The sequence below is a fragment of the Heterodontus francisci genome, chromosome 44 (genome assembly GCF_036365525.1).
Source record: "Heterodontus francisci isolate sHetFra1 chromosome 44, sHetFra1.hap1, whole genome shotgun sequence".
Taxonomy (NCBI): domain Eukaryota; kingdom Metazoa; phylum Chordata; class Chondrichthyes; order Heterodontiformes; family Heterodontidae; genus Heterodontus; species Heterodontus francisci.
The window spans coordinates 24229267-24253679 of NC_090414.1; the positions used below are offsets into that span (position 1 = coordinate 24229267).

The following is a 24413-nucleotide window of genomic DNA, read 5'->3' on the forward strand; positions in this document are numbered from 1 at the left end:
TGCACTCCCTCAGTACTGACCCTCCGACAGTGCGGCACTCCCTCAGTACTGACCCTCCGACAGTGCGGCACTCCCTCAGTTCCTCAGTACTGACCCTCCAACAGTGCGGCGCTCCCTCAGTGCTGACCCTCCGACAGTGCGGCACTCCCTCAGTACTGACCCTCCGACAGTGCGGCACTTCCCCAGTGATGACCCTCCGACAGTGCGACGCTCCCTCAGTGCTGACCCTCCGACAGTGCGGCGCTCCCTCAGTACTGACCCTCCGACAGTGCGGCGCTCCCTCAGTACTGACCCTCCGACAGTGCGGCACTCCCTCAGTACTGACCCTCCTACAGTGCGGCGCTCCCTCAGTACTGACCCTCCGACAGTGCGGCGCTCCCCTCAGTACTAACCCTCCGACAGTGCGGCACTCCCTCAGTACTGACCCTCCGACAGTGCGGCGCTTCCTCAGTACTGACCCTCCGACAGTGCGGCGCTCCCTCAGTACTGACCCTCCGACAGTGCAGCACTCCCTCAGTACTGACCCTCCGACAGTGCGGCGCTTCCTCAGTACTGACCCTCTGACAGTGCGGCGCTCCCTCAGTACTGAGCTTCCGACAGTGCGGCGCTCCCTCAGTACTGACCCTCCGACAGTGCGGCGCTCCCTCAGTACTGACCCTCCGACAGTGCGGCACTCCCTCAGTACTGACCTTCCGACAGTGCGGCACTCCCTCAGTACTGACCCTCCGACAGTGCAGCACTCCCTCAGTACTGGACTGGGGAGTGATAGTTTGGATTTTGGGGTTCAAGTCTCTGGTTTGGGGCTCAAATCCACAACCTTTTTATTCGGAAGGGGAAGGGAGGGAGAGTGAACGACTGCTCCAGAGGCACAGCTGTTGCCCTTCCTGATGTTCTGTCCGACTGTCGCCCTGGGTTTATGAAAGAGAGAGATGTATCAACTATGTTAGTTCCACCCTCACTCCAATGCTGCTCTCTCTCTGCTGTATCCCCCACAGAGGCTGAGACGGTTGTGTTTCATGACGGGGTTCCTATGCCGCGGAGGGTGACGCTGCCTGAAGCCGAGCTGCTGGAGGACGTGATGCCTTTCAGGAGTCGGAGCCGATCGGAACCACCCAACTTCTGGCTCGCTGTGCAGTACGGACGTGAGCTCCGGAGGATGAGTGATGAGTTTGTCTCCACTTTCACCGAGCGCAAGGTTCGTCCTTTCCACTTGCACTGTCATTGCAGACACCGCACCCCCCCCTCCGTCCGTCCCCTCCTCCCCCTACTCAGGCTTTACCCTCTCATCAGTAACACGGCAGAAGTAAAATCCCTGTCTCTCCAGCTCCTTTCACCCTCAGCACGTCCCAAAGCTCTTCACAGACAATGAAGTACTTTCTGAAGTGCGGTCACTGTTGTAATGCAGGAAACGCAGCAGCCAATTTGTGCACAGCAAGATCCCACAAACAGCAATGTGATAATGACCCAGATCATCTGTTTTTAGTGATGTTGTTTGAGGGATAAATATTGTCCCCAGGACACCGGGGCGAACTCCCTGCTCTTCTTCCAATAGTGGCCGTGGGATCTTTTACATCCACCCGAGAGGGCAGACGGGGGCCTCGGTTTAATGTCTCATCTGAAAGACGGCACCTCCGACAGTGCAGCGCTCCCTCAGTACTGACCCTCCGACAGTGCAGCACTCCCTCAGTACTGACCCTCCGACAGTGCAGCACTCCCTCAGTACTGACCCTTCGACAGTGCAGCACTCCTCAGTACTGACCCTCCGACAGTGCGGCACTCCCTCAGTACTGACCCTCCGACAGTGCGGCGCTCCCTCACGTACGACCCTCCCGACAGTCCTCGGCTCCCCCTCAGTACTGACCCTCCGACAGTGCGGCACTCCCTCAGTACTGACCCTCCGACAGCGCGGCGCTCCCTCAGTACTGACCCTCCGACAGTGCGGCACTCCCTCAGTACTGACCCTCCGACAGTGCGGCACTCCCTCAGTACCGACCCTCCCTCAGCGTGTCACGGCGCTCCGTCGTCACTGAAAATGGGTAATTGTCATCCTGGACTACACAGTGGGGGCTCGACCCCACGACCTCCTGACTCGCTGGGGGGAAGAAGGAAGTGAGTGCTACCCACTGAACAAGCCCCATTTGTACAGTGATGGAGACAGCTGTGACCCAGACAGATCCATCAGCAGAGGGACACGGTGTTGGGACCACCCCCCCCCCCCCCCATCACCGGGGTGATTTAATATCTTGGTACTTTTTTCTTCTGACACAGGGGCTCCCCATTTCCAAAAGTGCTGGAGAGATCATGTGCAGAGTCTACCGAAGGGTGATGAACTACTTTCCCAACAAGGATACAGCTAGGCGCCAGCGTGCGGACGACTGCTGACAGACCTTATCGAAACCAACCAACACCCCCCCCCCACAACTTCAATCGACAGCTGACCTCAAACAAATCCGAGTGCTCAGGAAGACAGCCAGAGCCTTTGCTGTGTGTCTAGTATGGGGGTGAGACAGACTTCCAAATGATCAGGCACACTGCCTCTCCGTTGCATTCGATTTGTGATCCTCATCTGGAGTAACTACAATTCTGGGCAGCACAACTGAGGGGGGAGTTGGCCTTGGAAGGAGTGCAGTGGATTTATCAGGCCACTACCTTCAACATTCACTCCCTCCACCACCGACGCAGTGGCAGCAGTGTGTACCATCTACAAGATGCACTGCAGCAATGTACCAAGGCTCCTTAGACAGCACCTTCCAAACCCGCAACCTCTACCAACTAGAAGGACAAGGGCAGCAGATGCACGGGAACATCACCACCTGCAAGTTCCCCTCCAAGTCACACACTATCCTTTCGCTGTCGCTGGGTCAAAATCCTGCAACTCCCTTCCAAAACAGCACTGTGGGTCTATCTACCCCACATGGACTGCAGCGGTTCAAGAAGGCAGCTCACCACCACCTTCTCAAGGGCAATTAGGGATGGGCAATAAATGCTGGGCCTGGCCAGCGAGGCTCATCCCAAGAATGAATAATTTAAAAACAGTCAGCTGAATGTTACCAGTGTTTCAAGGAATATAAAAGATATGGGATGATTTCATTGCAGTTTTTAGGATTTTGAAAGGAGCTGATTGAGAGAAACTTTTGTCCCATTGCTGGTGGAGTGTAGTCTAGGACCAAGGGGACAGATCCTCAAAGCAGAGCCAGGTTATTTAAGAGCGATGTTAGAGAATAGTTCAAGTGTGGAACTCTCTCTCTCAGATGCAAGCTCAGTTTGAATCTGAGATGGATAGATTTTTGTTGGGTAAAGGGTATTAAGGGATATGAAATAGGGCTGGACAAATGGCCTCCTCCTGTACCTGCACCACCCTCAGGTGCTTGAGCCCATGGTACTGGACTGGCCGAGAGCAACTAACTACTTAAGACTGAGGGGATGGATGGAGGAACAGGGCCTGCGATCAGACCACACCCAGTGGGGGAAGCAACATCATCACTCTCTGCTGTGATGCCCTGCACAGCCAAATATCCCACCAGTGTTCAGGCTCAAATGAAGTATGGCTAAAGTGCCCCAGGATCTATCATTGAATTAACAAACAGGCCATTTGGCCCATCCTCTCCATGCTGGCCTTTCTGCTCCACACGGGCCTCCTCCCATCTCCCCCCTATCACTATCTCCTTCCTTTCCTTTCTCCCTCATGTGTTTATCCAGCTTCCCCTTAAATATATCGATACTATTCACCTCAAGCACTCCCTGTGATAGTGAGTTCCACATTCTCCCCACTCTCTGGGGAAAGGAGATTCTCCTGAATTCCCCATTGGATTTATTAGTGACTTTTATATTGATGGCCCCCCCGACAAGTGGAAACATCTTCTCTACGTTGACCCTATTGAACCTCCTCTATCAGGTCATCCCCCCCCCTCAGCCTGTTCGATCTTTCCTGTCAGTGATAACCTCGCAGCTCTGGTGTCATTCGTGTCTTTTTCGCACCTTTTCTAGCATCTGCATGTCTCATAATATGGAACCTGGAACTCCAAATGGGCAACAGCAGCAAGAGTGACTGGGTTGCTCTGGACAGCTGGCCTAGCGATCAGAACTGTACACAGTATTCTGTCCAGCTTTGGCTGTCTGATGTAGATTGCTGTTGAGTTACTCGTATATCGCACAAAGACCTGATCCCAGTCAGCAGTTTGTGACAAATCTTGCTCAAGTGGGGAAGTTGGAGAGAAGATAACGGGGTGGGTCATGGTGCTAGTTTTCAGTGTTTGGGGATGCGTTTTGAACAAAGGGCCATTGGGCTCAATCTCATTTAACAGGAACCTTTGCCACAGGACAGCCAGAATGAATTGGACAAGGGGCTGATGCTCGAGGGAGAGACCCTCCACCTAGAGAGTCAATGGAGGAACCTGGCATGGGCTGATTCTTATCCCCCCTCCCACCCCCATTAGGAAGATTTTTTAAAATGATTTAATCAAAGGCTTGCTGTAACTAAGCGATGTAGTTAAAATCCAATAAAATTATTTAACCTGTGCATCTGCTGTTCATGTAACAGAATTTTTTTTTTTTAATACACACAAGGGCTTCTCTTTGGAACTCATGCTCGTTTTCACCTGCCTAATTTTCTACCACAGGAAGGCCAGAACATCTAAGTGCAAACTGACTGCTGAAGGCAATTCCCCTTTCTCTGCTCTCCACTTCCATTCACCCATTGACTCACACTGGGACCTGCGCTGCCTGTCTATAAACCTGCATCATGAATGGCGAATGCAGCCTCAGCTCTGAAGTATTGCCAGTGAATGAAGCCACCAACTCCAGCAGGGTGCAGTTTTTCCAGGTTGGAATATAGTAGCACAGTGGACACTGCTGGATTAACAATCCTGGGAAGCAGAGTTCAAGTCCCACGCTGCTGGTTAGAAAAATCGCAACCTCAGTAAATCAGAGTTTTAAAAAATCCTAACACATTGTGCACAATGACCAAATACTACACACAAGCAGGTAAAAAAAAAAGACAAAAACATAAGAAAACATAGGAGTTTATTTGGTGAATCTTCCCCTTTTTTAATGTTTCACAGCGAGAGAGAGCACACAAGAAAACAAACTGTGGAAATGCCCCAGGCTTCCAACCTCGAGCACAAATTTAAAAAATGTTTCACGCACCACTCCTGCAAGACAAACGTAGTCGGTTAAAGGGACAGTACCCCCGTCTGGCACATACCATATTCAGGAGATCAGCAGCATAGCAAAGTGTGCAGCAGCTCAAGGTAGAACTGCTGCACTACGAGACTGGCTGCTCTCTGGCTCAGGATCTGGCAGTGATCAACAGCTTCACCCCTTGTCCCCGCCACCTCACCTGGAAAGCAGCAGTGTGCTTGCAAGTCCTGTGATTCTGGGGTGGGGTGAGGTGAAGGGGAGAGAAAAGACACAAGTCTCCTCTTCCTCCTCGTGCAGGATTAAGCTCCACCCAAACATCAAGCGTGGCAAACACAAGGAAAAATAACAGCGGTTCAAGAAAAAGAAAAAGAAAATGTGATCGCTGTGCAGCGCCTGCTGCGACTGTCAAAATGGTTTACATCATTTCATAAAAGATGAAAGTAACAGTTAAAACAAGCCACTCGAGACCGTCCACTGATCACAGAATGAGTTACCAACGTACAAGGCGGCCATTTCGCAAGTATTGCTGTAGTGATTGTGGGACCACATAGAGAACGACAAGAGATACTGTCACCTTTAATAACTACACAAATGCTTGATCTCTCCTCCATCCCTCCTATTACGCAGCACTAACTACCCCCCCCCCCTTCCCTCCTGCCCCACCACAAACAAACTGCATGGGTAGTTGCTTCAACTATTAACAGATGATGTCAATACAAGCAGTGCTGGGCTGCCTTGTGAGCATCAAGCACCTTCAAGGGACACAACAAACTCAAGGAGAGACACGAGACTTATAGGATCCCAAGTCCAGCTCCTGAAGGTTTCTCTCTCACACTTGGTGACAGAGGACAGTGATTCCTCCACCAACCTTTCCCTTCCTTGCAGAGACAGCAACACCCATACTCAGTTTGCCCTAGCCCGTCAAACACACATTTAGATGCAGATTCAGAGAGAATGGTATGTTTACAAGGGAGGGACCACTCATGGTTTTAATACTGTTTTTATTCACACCCAAACTCACTCCTCCCCCAGCCAACACCTCACAACGACCATCTTCATCATAAGGTTTCATTCAGTTGCATCCCAATGAGAGGTGCAGAGGTTGTTCCCTAGCATTTACAGTTGTTAGCTTTTTTTTTTAAATTCTAAAACTTAAAAATAGCACAAGTATGCCTTGGCAAGCTTGAGGGCCAATGGCAACACTGTGACCCTGGCTCCCTCTACAGTGAATTCCTTTTTATCTGTACATGGTTCGAGGGTATGGGTAACTGAAATATGGGTCTTTTAGGTCTGGGGAGGGGGAGGGGGCGGAGCCGGGGGCATTCCAAAGGGCGGCATCCCTGGCACGCCCATCCCCATCATTACAAAGTTGGACGGGTCCATGGGGGGCGGAGGCGGCGGAGCGTACATCATGCCGGATGTGCCGGGTGGGGGAGGGGGCGGTGGGGGCGGGGCTCCGGGAGGGAGGGGAGGCTGGACCCCAGGGGGAGGGGGAACCATAGAAGGGGCGGCAGGCATCGGCGGAGGAGGGGCCGCGTTGGAGGCTGGCGTGGGCTGCCCCTGTGGTTGCTGCGGCTGCTGCTGCGGCTGCTGCCATGGAGGGATGCTCGCCGTAGTAGTCGTCGTGGTGCTGGTATCTGAAAGGGGGAAAAGAGAGGCACAGAGGCAGTCACTTGGAAAGTGAGCACAATTCACAAACTGGGCATTCAGCTCCAGGACAGGCTCGTTACTGAGGCAGTTAGACCCCTTCTGTAAAGACTTTCACTAAGCAGCTGGAAATATACTGCCCAGCAAAGCTGCACCACCACCCCACCCCCACCCCACTCCGTACCTCAGGGTTTATACAATGCAGCACTGAGGCAGCAGGAATAGAGAGGATGCCCAATCGATTGTTGGTCAGTGCCGAGTTCACTGGGAGGAGGTTGGGGGGAGAAGGAGAATGTGCGGGAGGGAGGAGAGGGAGAAGGAGCATGCAGGAGGCACTTCAGACGGAATAGCACCTATATATTTTTTTTTTTTAAACAACAGGTCACTGCCCATTAACAAGCATTTACTGAAAGCTTTCCAAAAAGAAACCAAGTTTAGAAATGCATCCTTACTCACTCTGTTGCCAGGGTAAGGGTGCACTGGAAGCCATGCTGCTGCTGGGAGGTGGAGGTGGTGGTTGCTGCTGCTGCTGTTGAGGCTGCTGTTGTTGCCAGGGTGGGATGGGGCCGCTGGGTGGGGGTGGAGGCTGGCTGGCTGGTGGTGGGGGTGGAGGAGGCATCATCCCCATCGGATGGGGCATCATGTCTATCACAGAAACACAAAGTATTAGGTTATGTGGACGCAGAAGGCTTCCTTTAAACAGCAGAGGAAGAGGCCCATACAGTATTATATTATGGTTTCAAGCTGATCACCAGTGCCTAACCCTCAGTGCCAGAATGTGTGGTAACCTCTGAACACAAGCCTATGTTCTCAATACTTTGTCACACCTCCTGACCTGCATCCTGTGAGGGGAAAAGTAGAACAGATAACTCGACTTGAAATTCAACCTGGTTACCAGTTTGTGGCAAAGGAGAGGCAGCTCAAAGTTACTCTACTCGCTGACCTCTCCGGATGCTGAAACAAAATAGAATACACAATGTGTGCAGCTCATTTATTCCCAGCACAGAAACAGGCCATTTGGCCCATCTGCTCTGTGCTGGCATTTCTACCCCACACGAGCCTCCTCTCACTCTATCACCATATCCTTCTATTCCTTTCTCCCTCATGTGTTTATCCAGCTTCCCCTTAAATATATCGATACTATTCACCTCAACCACTCCCCGTGGTAGTGAGTTCCACATTCTCCCCACTCTCTGGGGAAAGGAGTTTCTCCTGAATTCCCCATTGGATTTATTATATTGATGGCCCCCTAGTTCTGGTCTCCCTCACAAATGGAAACGTCTTCTCTACGACGAACCCCCTTCATCATTTTGAAGCCCTCGATCAGGTCACCCCCCTCAGCCTTCTCTTTCCTAAAGAGCCCCAGCCTGTTCGATCTTTCCTGATGGTTATAACCTTGCAGTTCTGCTAACATCTTTAGATTTTTTTTTTTTGCATCTTCTCCAGTTCCCCACTATTCTTTTAATAAGACAACACATTGGGCGCAGTGGTTAACACCGCAGCCTCACAGCTCGTGACCCGGGTTCGGTTCTGGGTACTGCCTGTGCAGAGTTTGCAAGTTCTCCCTGTGTCTGCGTGGGTTTCCGCCGGGTGCTCCGGTTTCCTCCCACAGCAGGTTGATAAGTAAATTGGCTATTGTAAATTGCCCCTAGTGTAGGTAGGAGAATGGTGGGGTTGTGGTAGGGAATATGGAGATTAATGTAGGATTAGTATAAATGGGTGGTTGTTGGTCGGCACAGACTCGGTGGGCCAAAGGGCCTATTTCAGTGCTGTATCTCTACGACTCTAAAGAAAAGAACTGTTTGCAGTACTCCAAGTAAACAGTTCACATACAAGCTCTGAATGCGCTCGCCACACAGCACAATTAGACAGTTAGACAATGGCAACGGGAACTTTAGCCCTTGAGGCTTGCAGCATCATCTCTGATGGTCAGTTGCCCTCTGAATATTCCCCCCCTTGTTCCTCCTGCCCTCTGAATCCCCTGAACAATAGGCTTTCCTTCCTCCCTAAATTGAAACCAAGTCTCTGCATCAGTCTTGCCCTCCCTCCTATAATCCTCAAGCCTTTAAATCCCTGTTGCTTCCACAGCTGGAGATGTCCTCCACCCTGGCCCAGGCTCTTATTTTAACTAAAAAGTCTCATCTCACAGGGATAAACTGCAGGTGCCTGGGCTGGATATTAGGCATCAGAAAACTATGATTTCTACCACAGCAATCCAAAAAACATCTCCACAGGTTCAAGGGGAAGGGATGGAGCACACACCAGACTGCATGTTTCTAACCATGTGAATTTCGTATTGTACCCAATCCACCTTTTGAATGTAACTGAGGACGTAAGCGTGCCTGGGCTTCTCACTTACTCATAGGCGGATGTACGGATGGATGACCCTGGTTTATCGGAGGTGGTGGCGGCTGCATCCAAGGTGGTGGTGGCCCATTGGGATTGGGCGGTATCGGATGTCCACTCATGTTGGGCATCGGTGGAGGGAAGCCAGGATGCAGCCCTCCGGGGCCACCGTGCATCCCGTGGTAGGGTCTGTTGCTATCCGAGGGGCCAGAGCTCATCCAAGGAGGTCTGTTCTGGAAGAAGGAAGAGTGGAGTCAAGATTTGGAACATTGCAGATGAACTTTACCCTCTGACAGCCCCCCACAACCCCAAAACACACTACTATTCACACTGAGCCAGTTGTTCAGGAAAAGCACAGACAAAAGTCTCGTGTTTTTCGAATCTGGAAACCCAAGAAGCACATGTCCTGAGCTGCATTAGTGGTGAGGTTTTGAAGCGGTTTCTGCCCCAGTCTCTGGAATTCCTTCGACACTCCTTATCACTTCACCCTGACACTAAAAAAAAAACACCTCACAACCTTATCCTCGTGGCTTCTGAATGTATTTAACTCCTTCACTATTGCTCAGCAGCCATCTCTCCTCTGTGAAGTGCCTTGTGACTGGCCCCGTATTGAAGGTGTGACAAACATTAGCAACTGTGGTGTAAATATCCATTCAATTGGATTGTAAATCAGATCATCAATACAGTACACATTACTGCAGCATCCCTGGAGGAAATGAAGAAAGCAGTGGGGGGAGAACGGATAGGGATGAAGAGACAGACACCACATAACTACACCAGTAAGTTGCGTGCTCAGGAGGAGAGAAAATGGGGGTAGGAATCCCTCACTCACTGGAAGTTGCTGCTGGCTGTTGCCCGGTCCGGAGGTCCGTGGGACACTCTGTTGCGTGGAGCTTGGATGCGCCGAGGATGATGTTGGGACTGGGGCTTCTCCCAGCTCAGCCATCAGTGACAGGTACTCCTTGTCCATTCGTGCCTTGTCTTGTGCTGACTGTGGATCTCCCGGCCTGTTGAACGAGGCCCCACTGCAAGGATTGAACCATGCAGCAGGGAAGAGACGAGATAAACAGCGAGCAACTGCAGTTCATTCCATTCAAGAAACCACACGTACTACTAACAAAACTCAGTGCATACCAGCCCCTCAGTCACAAGTTTAAGATACAATAGTAATTCCTGATGATAGAGTTGTGTAAATCAATAGTGCACTACCAAATCACCGAGCTTTGCTCTGGTGGGCTCCTGTCATCTAACTCCTCAAGAGGAAACTACGCTCCATGTCCAACTCTCAGCTTGGAATAATCACTGTGTAGGGCACCCCTGCATTCTGTGGTTTCAAAGCATTAATTACTGACCTGGAAAATTTGCAGTCGGAAGCAATGTGCCCGGCCCCGCCACACTTTGTACACAGCGTTGTGTTGGTGATGCTCCTCGGCTCGGTGCTCTGCCACGGCCTCAGTATCCTGCACAGCATAGGGGAGACAGTTCTAAGTCATAAGGTTTCATCTTTCAGGACGCTTCAAACAAACCTGGGGCAAGCAGAAGGGTATACTGGGGAATTACTGTGAAGAAACTAGCACAAACAGAAGTTAACTGCTTGGTGGTGCAATGGGATAGCACAATGCCTTTTCACTGCTGGAACCACACAATTCCCTTGCTCTGCAAGGGTCCTGAGCCAGTTTGAACCCAATTCCTAGTTAATTATAAGCACAAAGCATCACAATGTCCCTAATTCAAAGCTAATTAGCAATCACTTGAACTAGCCACTGGATGCCAGATGTGGGAAGTGAGCAAAATGTTGCAAGGGGTCTTAAGGTGAGTGGTTCTTTCCGGTGTCCTGGGGCTAATATTTATCCCTCCATTACCTGGTCATTGTCACACTGCTGTTTGTGGGAGTGTGCTGCGTACAAGTTGCAGTTGCATTTCCTATATTCCAACAGTGACCATACTTGAGAAGTATTTCACCGGCTGCAGAGTGCACTGGGATGTCTCGACATCACGGAGGTGCTGTTATTTCTCTGAATTCAGAGCGGGAATTTTTGTAGCCATCATACTGTTGGGCCACAAACTTTCTGCTTTCAGGGGCAGCTGACTGTGCTCCAATCCTCCCTGGTACATTTGCTTGTCCTTTCCCACCCTCCCCCGACAGGGAAATACAATCGGGGCAGCTTGGGAGATAACACACAGTCCTACATCTCCTGAATTACAGACACCCAAGCATGCTACGGTACAAAACGTTACCTGTTGTCATCCTCTCGGAGAGTGCCATTGAGGCGAGCCAGCTCTCTCAGCTGCATCTTCCGAAGGTCATTCTGATCCTCAGGAGTTTCAATCCCCTGCTTCAGGATACCTCGGATCTGCAGAGAACAAGAAGAACCGTTAGCCGGACCAGCACATTCTCCGCTATTCGGCTGCTGCGCTTTTATCGAAAAACAAAAGACCAAGTAACTGCGGCAAGGCATAATCAAAACAGCTGGAACGTTCTCCTGCAACAACAGGTTGAGTGAGCATTGTAATAAAGGGGTGTGTTTGATGGGAGCAGAGATCAAAAGTTTTCATACTTTAAAAAAGAAACAAGCAGAGAGCCAGAGACTGCACGGTCCTAGACTGGTTTCTTTCATGTATTAAGCTAGTTTCCAGGGACATGGTATTGGGCTAGGGGACTCTAAGGACATAATGCATGTCTGTGGGGCCAATGGATGAACCACCCGTCAGTATTCACTCCCCAGGCTCCCACATCAAGATGCTGCCTGGGCCCTAAGCTCTGGAATTCCCTCATTAAACCTCTCCGCCTCTCTCTATGCACATACAAATTAGGAACAGGAGTAGGCCACTCGGCCCCTCGAGCCTGCTCCACCATTCAATAAGATCATGGCTGATCAGATTGTAACCTCAACACCACATTCCCACCTACCCCCAATAACTTTTCACACCCTTGCTTATCGAGAATCGATCTACCTCTGGCTTAAAAATATTTAAAGGCTCTGCTTCCACTGCCTTGTGAGGAAAAGAATTTCAAAGACTCACGACCCTCAGAAAAAATTTCTCATCTGTCTTAAATGGGCGACGCCTTATTTTTAAACAGTGACACCTAGTTTTAGATTCTCCTACAAGGGGAAACATTCTTTCCACATCCACCCTGTCAAGACCCCTCAGGATCTTATGTTTCAATCAAGTCGCCTCTTACTCTTCTAAATTCCAGCAATATAAGCCTAGCCTGTCCAATCTTTCCTCATAAGACAACCCGCCCTTTCCAGATATTAGTCTAGTAAGCCTTCTCTGAACATCTTTCAACGCATTTACATCCTCCCTTAAATAAGGAGACCAATACTGTACACAGTACTCCAGATGTGGTCTCACCATTGCCCTGTAAAACTGAAATATAGCTTCCTACTTGAATACTTTTGTATTCAATTCCCCTCTTGTATCTTAAGACACTCCTTAAAACCTACCTCTTTGACCAAGCTTTTGATCACCTGCCCCAACATCTCCTTATGTGGCAGTCAATTTTTGTCTGATTAAACTTCTGAAGCACCTTAGGATGACCTGCGATGTTAAAAGGCGTTATATAAATGTAAGTTCTGTTAGCCTGCTCTTGCTGTGAATGCATTTGCCTACATAGCAGTGACTGCACTTTGAAGTAATGTGAAGTGTTATGAGAGAGATTCAGAGTCCTGAAGCCTTCAGTGTAAATGACGTGCAGTTTATCGGATGGAGAGCTCTCTGCATACAGCCATGCTGCAATGACTCCATCTGATGGATCTGTTTAAAGTAGTGACTCAGGGAAACTATTAAAACAGAGGTGAACAGGCTCAGAGTTGGAATTCGAGAGCCACTTGCTAGGGGGAATCTCTCACTGAATTGGGAGTGCTATCTATTACTATCCAGTGACCCACTCTGAAAATGGAATGGGTTGATGCGACACAAGGACAGGATTGGGCTCCTTGTGATGCATCACATGTTGAAAGAGGCCATCATCCCACCCTTGGCCCACATTTGCAAGGATTTCGAGACGTCAGCATCCACAAAACTGCAGAAAGAAGAGTTTACCTCAGTGTAAGTGCTCTACCTGTTCCACTGCCTTCTTCACATTCTCCATTGTGTTTGCCGTGACCAGCGCATGCAGTGGCTCGTCTTCTCCTGGAAGCATCTGTCCATCCTTCCGCCCCACCTTTCCTTCTTTCACCGAGCCTTTCCCTCGGATCATGATTTTGGCATTGCACTCTTTCTCGATGTTCTTCAGTGTGTTGCCTCTGAAAGACAGGGGGGGGGGGGGGTGGAGGCAAGGTCAGAAACTGTTTGGAGCACTCAAGAGTAAAAGGACAGGTTATATTCCAAATTAACCTGCTCATACTCGCCTGGAGAACGTGTATGTTAGAAACTCTCAAGGAGGAGGGAAACCAAGCATCACCTGCTCAGTGGAAAATTCAGGACGGCGAGTGCCTCAGTGCGAGGACTCTCTCAGAGTCAGAAGGCTCTGGCTGTAATCCATCAACCCATCATTTAGACTGACACTCCAGTACAGCACCGCACTGTCAGAGGGGTGGTCTTTTGGACGAACCCCATTGGCATGATTAAACGCATGGCGCTACTGGAAGAGGAGCAGGAGAGCTCCCTGATGTCCTGGCTGACATTATGCCTCAGCCAATGTAACAAGAACGAGATGAACTGTTCATTTACCTCATGTTGTACTTTGTCATCTTGGCCTAAACCACAGTGACTACATTTCAAGAGCAATTAACTGGATATGAAGCACTTTGCAACATCGTGAAGATACGAAAGCTTGGCCTACTCTCTCTCTCTCTCTCTCTGACTGATTGCACAGCACAAGCAGCATCCACACTTGGCTATACCTACAAAATGGAAAGATCTGTGACCCTTTCCACCTACAAAGGTAAGAACGGGGCTGAGTGCCTCTTTACCTGGGTCCTATCAGTAGTCCAACAAAGTTTATCTCTGGATATTCATCCTGTGGGATCATCACTTTGTCACTCACACGTGTGGCTGGTGGCCTGTGAAAAAACCAATGAATGTTAACAGTCTGTGTGCAAGCAAGGGGCAAAGTAAGAGTTAACAACAGCAGCTCAACAAGCTGCAATATGGTGGTGTGTAAAGTCAATGATGCAGCAGCATATCACAACTGAGCCAACAATTTAATCTACATTCCCGTTCCACTGTTTCCACACTCTGTTAAAGTTACGTAAAGGTCCCTGCCACTTTATTACAGATCCAAACTCAGCCCTTGTTTTTAAAAAAAAAACAAGGATGTTGTCAGCAATTAGGTGCATCAATCTTGTTCTTCCAGACATCACTGTTTAAAAAAAAAAGGCTTTGTTGGCACATAGCAAACTGCATTCCCAGCAGAGCCACTTCAGTTTCTCAGTTTTCCTCTTGGAAACAATCTCTGGGTTACTATTTACTGTTCTGCTCCACACCAGTCCCTTGAGATTTCAACTTCTTTCCTGGTGACCCTCATGCTGTTATGTACTGGAAGAATGTTTTAAACACTGTATAAAATGCTTTCCAATTTTTTTTTTGCCTTTATCTTTTCCACACTGATGTGCAGGGCCCCAAGCCTCAACTTGCTGTAGTATAAATCATGTACTCAGTCTGACGGTGCACCCCCATCCCCCCACCAAGCTGTGTAACAGTGCTTTTCTTCAATATCCCCGCTGATGCATTTTAGTTTAGTTTAGAGATACAGCACTGAAACAGGCCCTTCGGCCCACCGAGTCTGTGCTGACCATCAACCACCCATTTATACTAATGCTACACTAACCCCATATTCCTACCACATCTCCACCTGTCCTTATATTTCCCTACCACCTACCTATACTAGGGGCAATTTTATAATGGCCAATTTACCTATCAACCAGCAAGTGTTTGGCATGTGGGAGGAAACCGGAACACCCGGAGGAAACCCACGCAGACACAGGGAGAACTTGCAAATTCCACACAGGCAGTACCCGGAATCGAACCCGGGTCGCTGGAGCTGTGAGGCTGTGGTGCTAACCACTGCGCCACTGTGCCGCCCATTTTGTTTTGTTCCCATCAAAAGTTGTACATCAGCGAATCACTGGAGGGAATAGAAGTTAAAAAAAATTAAATTAAAGTTTCTTTATCTGAATGTGCGAAGCATCTGCAAAATGATATGAACTAGTGACACAAACAGAGATAAATGACTTAGATCTAACTGCCATTACAGAGACACAGTTACAAGGAGATCAAGGTTGGGAAATTAATATTCTACGGTACACAATATTTCAGAAAGACAGACAGTGTGACAAACGAGAAGTAGCCCTGATAGTAAAGGATGACATAAGGACCTTAGTGAGGAAGGATCTAGCCTCAGAAGATCATGAAGTAGAATCAATATGGGTGGAAATCAGGAATAGCAAGAATCAGAAAACACTGGTGGGAGTAGTTTAAAGGCCTCCTAACAGTAGTTATGCCACTGGACAGAGCATTAAACAAGAAATTATTGGAGCTGGCAACAAATTCAATGTAATAATTGTGGGGAACTTTAATCTTCATATCAACTGGGACAATGAAATTGGCAAGAGCAGTGTAGATGATGTGTTTGTAGAATGTTTTCAGGACAGTTTCTTGGAGCAATATGTTATGAAACTGACTAGGGATAAAACTATCTTAGATCTAGTATTGTGTAATGAAGCAGGGTTAATAAGTAATGTCACAGCAATAGATCCACAGGGAAACAGTGATCAAAAAGGGCGGCACAGTGGCGCAGTGGTTAGCACCGCAGCCTCACAGCTCCAGGGACCCGGGTTCGATTCCGGGTACTGCCTGTGTGGAGTTTGCAAGTTCTCCCTGTGTCTGCGTGGGTTTTCTCCGGGTGCTCCGGTTTCCTCCCACAAGCCAAAAAGACTTGCAGGTTGATAGGTAAATTGGCCATTATAAATTGTCACTAGTATAGGTAGGTGGTAGGGAAATATAGGGACAGGTGGGGATGTAGTAGGAATATGGGATTAGTGTAGGATTAGTATAAATGGGTGGTTGATGTTCAGCACAGACCCGGTGGGCCGAAGGGCCTGTTTCAGTGCTGTATCTCTAATCTAATAATACTACTGAATTCCAAGTTTGAAAGTGACATACTCCAATCACAAACAATCTAAAACTTAAACAAAGCCAATTACGTAAGTATGAGGGAAGAACTAGCTAAGGAAAATTGGGTAAATAGACTAAAAGGTATGGCAGTAAATGAACAGTGGGAAACCTAAAAGAAAATAATTCAAAATATTTAAAAATACATTCCATTGAAAAACAAAAAACACAGCAAGAAAGATCCATCTGTGGCTCACTCAAAAAGTTAAGGGTAGTATTAGATTAAAACAGGCTTACAATGTTGCAAAAAAGAGTAGCAAGTCTGAGGATTGGGAGTGTTTTAGAAACCAACAAAGGGCCACCAAAAAGTTGATGAAAAGGAAAAAACAGAATGAGAGTAAAGTAGCCAGTAATATAAAACAGATTGTAAAAACTTTTCTAGGTATATAAAAAGGAAGAGAGTAGCTAAAGTAAACATTGGTCCTTTGGAAGCAGAGACAGAAGAAATTATCATAGGGAATGAGGAAATGGCAGAGGCATTGAACAAATATTTTGTGTCTGTCTTCACAGTAGAAGACACAAGTTGCACACCAGAAATGGACTGTAACCTAGGGGCTAAAGAGAGGAAATTATCAGTAGAGAAAAAGTATGAGAAACTTAAGGGACTAAAATCTGACAAAAACCGGGACCTGATGGTATACACCCTCGGGTTCTAAAGGAGATAGCTGCAGAGAAAGTGGATGTGCAAGCTATGATTTTTCCAGAATTCCTTGGATTCGGGAATGGTCCCATCAGATTAGAAATTGGCAAATGTTTCCCTCCTTTCTTGAAAAGCAGTGTGAGAGGAAACAGTGAACTACAGGCCAGTTAGCCTAACATTAGTCAGTGGGAAAATGCTGGAATCTATTATTAAGGAAGTCTGAACAATGCACTTAGAAAAGCACAGTATAATTAGAACAAGCCAACATGGTTTTACTAAAGGAAAACCTTGTTTGACAAAGTTATCAGTTTTTTGAGGATGTAACTAGTAGGGCAGATAAAGGGGAACCTGTAGATGTAGTATACCTGGGCATTCGATAAGGTGCCACACAGAAGGTTAATAGGCAAGATAAGGGCTCATGGAGTTGAGGGTAATATATTAGCATGGATAGATGACTGGTTAACAGACAGGAAGCAAAGAGTGGGCATAAACGGGGCATTTGCAAGTTGGCAGGCAGTGAATAGTGGAGTGCCGCAAGGATCAGTGCTGGGGCCTCAGCTATTTACAAGCTATATTAATGACTTGGATGAAGAGACAAAGTAATGTATCTAAGTTTGCTGATGATACAAAGGTAGGTGGAAAGGTAAGCTGTGGGGAGGACACAGGCTGCGAAGAGATACAGACAGGTTAAGTGAGTGGACAACAAGATGGCAGATGGAGTATAATGTAGGGAAGCGTGAAGTTATTCACTTTGGTCACAAGAATAGAAAAGCAGAATTTTTTTTTTGTTAAAAGGTGCAAAACCTGTAAGTGTTGATGTTCAAAGCGACATGGGTGTGCTTCTACAAGGAAAACACAAGTTTGGAAACAGGTACAGCAAGCAATTAGGAAGGCAAATAGCATGTTGGCCTTTATTGCAAGGGGAATAAGGAAGTCTTGCTACAATTGTACAGGGTTTTGGGAAGACCACATCTGGAATAGTGTGTGCAGTTTTGGTCTCCACATTTAAGAAAGGATATGCTTGCATTGGGGTAGTACAGCAGGAGTTCACTAAATTGGACCCTGGAATGAGGGGGTTGTCCTATGATGAGAGGCTGAGTAAATTGGGCCTGTATTCTCTGGAGTTTAGAAGGATGAGATCTCATTGAAATATATAAGATTCTGAAGGGGCTGGATAGGGTAGACAGAGACAGTTTCCGCTGGTCGGGGAAACTAAAATACAGGAACACAGTCTCAGGATAAGGGGCCAATCATTCAGGACAGATGAGGAGAAATTACTTCACTCAAAGGGTTGTGAATCTTTGGAATTCTCTACCCCCGAAGGTTGTGGATGCTCCTTCGTTGAATACATTTACGGCTGGGAAAGACAGATATTTGGTGTCTGAGGGAATCAAGGGATAAGGCGAGCGGGCAGGAAAGTGGAGTTGAAGCCCCAATATCAGCCATGACCGTATTGATGGCAGAGCAGGCTCGATGGGCCATACGGTCCATTCCTGCTCCTATTTCTTGTGCTACACTCTCCTCTCCTAACATCTTCAGTGAAATCAAGCATCAGCACACTATCTCATCCTCTAATCGCTTTCCCAGATCTCAAAACTGGGGGATTCTTCACCACCTTCAATCTTCCTCACCCACCGCTTCCAACAATCTTCATGCTTTTAAAAAAAACTTTGCTTGGTGTTAACTTCCCAGCTTACCCAAGTCTGCTTTTTCCTCTTCAATCTCGGTGGATGAACTTCCCAATCATTTTTTTTTAATTAAAGAAAACACTTACTTGTAATCTGCCGGTGGCTTGAAATCAGGATTGAGGGCAATCATCTCCTGAATGAGATTGTGTCTCTCCTCTTCCAGCTTCTTCCGCGTTCTGAACTCGCGTGTGTTGAGCCTCTTGCCCTCGCTGTTGTAGATTGGCTCAGGGGAGGGAGACCTGTGCAGGGATCACAAACCGTCACAACCACCTCACTCGTTACACACGCACCTTAGTAATTCTATTTCGATAAAAGTTATTAAGCACCTCTCCTACACTTTCCTAATTCTCTAAGCACCTTTTGTTCCCCAAAATGGGTTCCAGTAGCTTTTAACACCTGATACAAGACACCGAGATGAGGAAGTCATTTTAACCTGCGCTGAGAATTGTGTTTCTAAACAGTTAATCTGGTTAACACCACTAGCTGTACTCAGAAGACGATAATTAACTCTCAGTGCTCACGCCCATATCGACATTGTATGACTGGAGAGGCAGTAAGCTACTTTAAGTAGTTTTTGAATTGCACTAAGGCTGTGAACAGGGAGTTAATGAGACAAATTTATCAAAAAAAATCAAATAACATTTTACATTATAAAACCAACTTGAGGTCAGCTGAGCAGACTGGAATACCCCTCTTGTTGACTGAGCAGACTGTACCCAACTCAAAATTCCCATCGGGCACCCTCTTCAGTTTGTTCAAATCCACATGGAACATGCAAGAGCTAAGTTTGCACACTAGAGCCCAGACCCACCCCTTGCACAGCTGTGACAGCAACAGGCGCAGAGCTGTGTAATGAGGAATACAAAAACAGAGATAACTGTGGGTTAGTGACGCTTTAGCGATACCTCAAGTGACAGTTTGCGGTCAGGTCCAAAGTTTGTTAACCCTTTGCCAACACCCCCCCCCCCCCCCCTCACTTCTGTGGTCAATCTTCTCTTACTGTTAGACTATATTAGGAACACAATGCTGTCATTACTCTCCTGCCCTATCCAAAACACCTTTCAACCCAACAGCAATAGTAGAGGAGGAGAGTGTCCTTTGGACCACCTGGGGCCTGGAATTCAGGCTGTCTAATCCCAGGCCACTCAGCTATATTTATTACATAACTTAGTTGCTGGTTTGTCCAGTTTGAATTGTGTGGACCTGGAGGTTGGAAAGGGCAGTTTATAAAAGAAATTGTTGCCTTATTGAACCCATTAGCAGCAACACCTTGAGATGTATACGGATTAATGGAGCATGAACTGAACCTTTATGTATGACTCCCAAGGCTCAGCAATGCGCACTTAAGCATCTCAGATACAAAAACTTACAGCATCCTGCTACCGGCCATTTATTCCCTCTGCTGCTTCCTCCCAAGGGTACCTTGGATTCAAGACTCGTCATTCTAGATGGTTCTAAACAATGGAAAATAACCCTCCCTAACGAGAGAAAAGCCAATAATTTCATTTCCACTGAGAAACAGCCAGGTGAACCCCAGGTGAGCCCGTGTTTTAAATACATCAACTCCTAGTCAGCAGTCACACAGCTCAAAGGCTTAGTGCCGGCAATTTTTTTTGAACTTTGGTGGATGGTTAACGGTGGAGACACTCTCGGGTGGTAGATTTTAATTCTGGAAGAGCAGCGCCAAGGCCATGGAGGCCAGATTGCCCCTCTGAACAAACAAGGGGGCGAGCAGGGTACTGGCCCCACTTGAAGCCCAATAAGCTGCATATACTGAGTCGGGGGAAAGGCTTGTTCCAAACGCTGCAGGAAGTGTGGGATTTACCTCTGTGTTAGTATTCTGTCGAGGGCTGGAACAGCATGCACCTGCTGCTGGCACAGCGTCAGTGCAAAAGTGTCTCCTGCCCCATTTTGTTCCATCGAGTGGTTTTTGATCTTTGAACACAGACCCAGTCAACAAGAGATGCATGTGGTTTTTTTTTTTTGCAGGGAATGGGGATCTTAGAATCTGTTCAACAATACCACTCAGCAATAATGTGTGGGCACTGTTTTATTCAGTGGTGACCTCGTAGGAGGCAAGACAAAAGGTTAGATGCTTCGATTTCACCTCTAGCTAGCAGCTTTCAATACTTGCACCAAAAACGTTAACCTGCACAGAACTCAAGATAAAATCACATACTAAACAGAAAAGAAAGCTTTCTAGTGGCTGGTACATGCATCAGACTTAAAGTTAAAAGGAGTTATTCGAGACACTTAATGGCCTTTTCCAGTTTCTTCAGGTGTCGAGTGAAGGAATACAACCTGTTCTCCTGGACCTACTCAACTAGTTTGTCTACTCCTGAGAGTGATCTCTGTGCTAAAGAGACATGTTAAGCTTTGCTAGCAGTCCCAGACTGCTTTGCTCCCCTCTCTCTCTTTTTTGTATATGAGTAAATGAAAAAAAAAATGGTCAAGAAAAGCCCAGCTTCTTTCCAAACCATGCATTACAGGCTTGGATCCCACGCAGTGCACCTGTAAACCCTGCTATTAGTTTACACTAAATACAAATTTCAAAAGAATTTTTAAAGGAGTCAACAAAGGGGAATTTTGGTTAAAAGGGTATTGGGGGGGTGGGGGGTTGTGTGTCAATAAATGTAGAATTAAACATTTCAATCTTATAAAACCAGTCTCGGCATTACTAGGGTTGCAACGAGTGGTCTTCATTTTACAAGTGAAATCTGAACACACGTTACAACATCCGACTGAAAGGCAGAGTGATTAAAATAAGTTTTTTTTCACTCCTTCAAATAGATTTGCTCCAAGTTACACTAACATGTTCAAGGCATCAACGTATAGACTGGGAATCTAATCAGACTGAAAATGAAACATTTGATGTGCATGCAAGAGGATCGCAACTAGCTGTGTGCGACATCGTTGCAACCCTAAGAACTCGAGGCATCTTTCTCAATACCTTACTAGTTAACCAGTGGTCACTTTGACTAGCCGGGAACCATGTACTGAAGCTCTTGGACAAATAGCGTCTTAAGCTAAACCTGTGGAGCTTCAGCTAATGGAATTCAAATTTGTTTTAAAAAATATTGAGACTGCCAAACTATTAAATAGTTATTGCTATATTACAGAATGGAAAATGTTCATCAGTCTGCCTTCTGCTAGAAAGTCAACAGAAAACAACTGATCCTGCAGCCATTTCAGGCCTGGTTCCCTCCCTACAATATCCACAGGTTTTAATCAGAACACTTTGGGTTTTCTACATTCATATCTAACCGTAGACTTCACTTTAGTATTCCATTGTTTACACCTACATTCAAATAATAATCCCAAATATAGCAGAATACAGCAGATTACTTTACCTAGGGCAAAAGTCACTTAAACACCAAAGACAGATAATTGATTGTGAAGTGTTTAAACCGCTTACAAAATACATTTGATTAGATGAATTGATCTTGCCACTAAGCCTATATTTCTTCCCTCTGCTATTGAAAGTGCCAACTCACTCCGGCAGAGCTCTATGGGCTGATCGGACCTCACCCAAATGGCCACTGTTCGACATGCAATGCCAGACTGTTGTGTACTGACAGGTGGCTATACATTGGGCATCACAGCCAAGCCTCCACCCACAATTACCGGATAATGAGCAGCAGCACCACCCCTAGTTAATGCCCCGAGGGGGGAGAGGATGTTGAGGCCAAGTGTGACATCTAAACTGTTGCCCTTGCCGAGGTCAGCGACTTCAGCACAGGTGAGGTTTCTCCCCAGGGGCCAGGGCTCGATGCTAACCATATTTACCCACTAACCTGTAAGTGGAGAACGGATCTAAACACATTCACTAAAATCTGTTTGTGATGAGTCGCTTCATTTTAAAAAGGTTAGCTTTAGATAACTACCCTGTTCTCCTCAAAGCAGATCTTGCATGCAACATTACAGTACATGGTTGGGTTGCCAGGTTAATGTGCAGCGGCAGTACTGACACCCAGTTACCAGCTCAAACTGACATGGGTACCAATGCCAGTGCGGCTAAACCAAGGACATTCATTTCCCCTACTGGCAGCAAATAGAGAACTAGAACCAAGAACAGCATTTTTACACCTGGTGAGTACGACTTCCAACTTCTCAGCACAAACCCCAGGGGTGTCACAGATGAAAACAAAGGTAGATAGCTCAGACCAATTATGGTGATGGTGAGGGAGGGGAGGCGTTAGCAAAGATAGCACCTTTTATACGTCCATGTCCATTACTGGCTTAATAAAAATGCTGTTGAAGCCTTCATCAGCTCGATAGGGAGAGGGCAGCTTTATAACTTGTGTAGATGCAACATGAAAGATTCTATACCAGAATCAGGGGATTGATGTGCCAAAGAGTAAATGTTCATTACTTTAGCCATCAGTGGCCAGCTGATCCCTCAATCACTTTAAGTACGTGTCCTTGAAATGTGTATTTTTAATTTTAAAAAACGATGCTTAGTAGAACAACTGGGCCCTGAGGCCTTACACTCTGCACAGAAAAACTGGATGCTTTCTATGATTGACTTGAAAGATGCTCTGACACCCAAACTGGCATTTCAAATGTGAAGCTGGACAAAGATGCAAACTTTCTGGCCATGAGAGCATCACAGCTGAGCCCATTCTTACCCGCTATCCACAAGCACACTGGAGCAGGGGCCCTAATTGTGATCTTCCCACCACCCCTCCCCAATCTTAATCAAAGGGCAGCAAAGCCAATTTGAAGCAGCCCTACTGAGGCCCTGAAATGAAAACGTAGGCTACCTGGGCCAGTATGGCTTAGTACCATCACAGCATATATACTTAATCCAAAGTATATTTCTTTATTTAAAAACTACCAAACACAACAGCCGATATGTGCCTGGTTCTAGCAACTAGTGTTTCATCAATTGGGGTTGGTAATATGGGATACCCTACGTACTCTTGGTGCAACAATCCAGTTCTTAAGCTTGGCTCTCTTTGCAATTTAGTACCTAAATAGGCAGGTTGACAGGACCAATGCATTTTCTGAACAATCGGATTATTGACTGTCAGCATGCATGCAAGAAAGGGAGGTCAGAACAAGAAAGGCAGCTTTTTTCTCTTAATACAAAAAAAACCTCTAACTCATTAAAACTTATTTACAGTTTAACAGCTACTCAAGGACAGCTGTGGTCACTTCCTAATGTCACTGAAAAAAGGGCAGCGAGCCGAAGGTATTAAAAAAAAACATTTTCAACAAGTCAAAGATTCAACCAAAACCAGCACTGTAAACTGTTCAAATTACAAGAATGTAATTATGGGATTGAAATCGTGGCATAATTGTTAAATGGAAAATAAACAAACAGTTAAATAAGCAATGGAGCACAAAAAAAATTCTGGATTACAAAGACTGCTTAAAAAAGGTTCCAAGGCAAATACCTGTCCACATGCACTGATGTAGAACATGTGCAGTAAGATGCTTTACAGCTAAACACATTCAAAAACTAGATGTTGGAGGAAACAGTCAAGTTAAAAGGGCAACCTGAGATTTAGTGAAGTTAACAGCATCCAGTGTGAGAGACAGTATAGGCACAGTCAGATTCAGAGGGACGCTTTAAGATATACGTGCGTAGCGTCTCGCACACGCGTACTCATTATTACTGATCCCGGAGCAAGTGAACAGAAACATCCTGTGTGTTGTAGTGGTAATAAAGCCAGAGGTCTCCTAAATCTGGATGGGCGCATCTCAGTTCACTGGTAATACCCAAGGCTAACAGTTAAGCAACATGCATTACGACTGAGGCAGGAGGAGTGCAGTCTTTTCTAGTTCCACTTCTCCACAGGTCACAACATATAATTGGGGCTCATCCGGGA

At 46.9% G+C, this 24413-nt stretch overlaps 3 protein-coding genes across 7 annotated transcripts in view; 2 read left to right on the plus strand and 1 right to left on the minus strand.

Moving 5' to 3' along the window:
• Positions 1-19, plus strand: part of LOC137356006 (1-phosphatidylinositol 4,5-bisphosphate phosphodiesterase beta-3-like) — a 40255-nt gene extending 40236 nt beyond the window's left edge. Inside the window, exon 5 of the mRNA XM_068021707.1 lies at positions 14-19. Coding sequence (XP_067877808.1) covers positions 14-19 — 6 coding nt within the window. The remainder of the gene's footprint in view (positions 1-13) is intronic.
• A 957-nt stretch (positions 20-976) lies between these two features.
• LOC137355846 (bcl2-associated agonist of cell death-like) lies at positions 977-4519 on the plus strand. The gene is made up of 2 exons (XM_068021429.1): positions 977-1195; positions 2269-4519. The coding sequence occupies exons 1-2, from the start codon at positions 1031-1033 to the stop codon at positions 2380-2382; spliced, it is 279 nt and encodes a 92-aa protein (XP_067877530.1). The 5' UTR covers positions 977-1030; the 3' UTR covers positions 2383-4519.
• A 486-nt stretch (positions 4520-5005) lies between these two features.
• The window catches only part of sf1 (splicing factor 1), a 33043-nt gene continuing 13635 nt past the window's right edge, over positions 5006-24413 (minus strand). For 2 of the 5 annotated variants that reach the window (XM_068021425.1, XM_068021423.1), the window contains exons 4-12: positions 18666-18818; positions 14052-14141; positions 13199-13382; positions 11371-11486; positions 10485-10592; positions 9965-10157; positions 9146-9365; positions 7239-7431; positions 5006-6776 (exon numbers count right to left, since the gene is read on the minus strand). In XM_068021425.1, the coding sequence (XP_067877526.1) occupies positions 6377-6776; positions 7239-7431; positions 9146-9365; positions 9965-10157; positions 10485-10592; positions 11371-11486; positions 13199-13382; positions 14052-14141; positions 18666-18818 (1657 nt within the window). In that variant the 3' untranslated portion in view covers positions 5006-6376. The remainder of the gene's footprint in view (positions 6777-7238; positions 7432-9145; positions 9366-9964; positions 10158-10484; positions 10593-11370; positions 11487-13198; positions 13383-14051; positions 14142-18665; positions 18819-24413) is intronic. The other 3 variants (XM_068021424.1, XM_068021428.1, XM_068021426.1) reach the window with 3 other exon arrangements.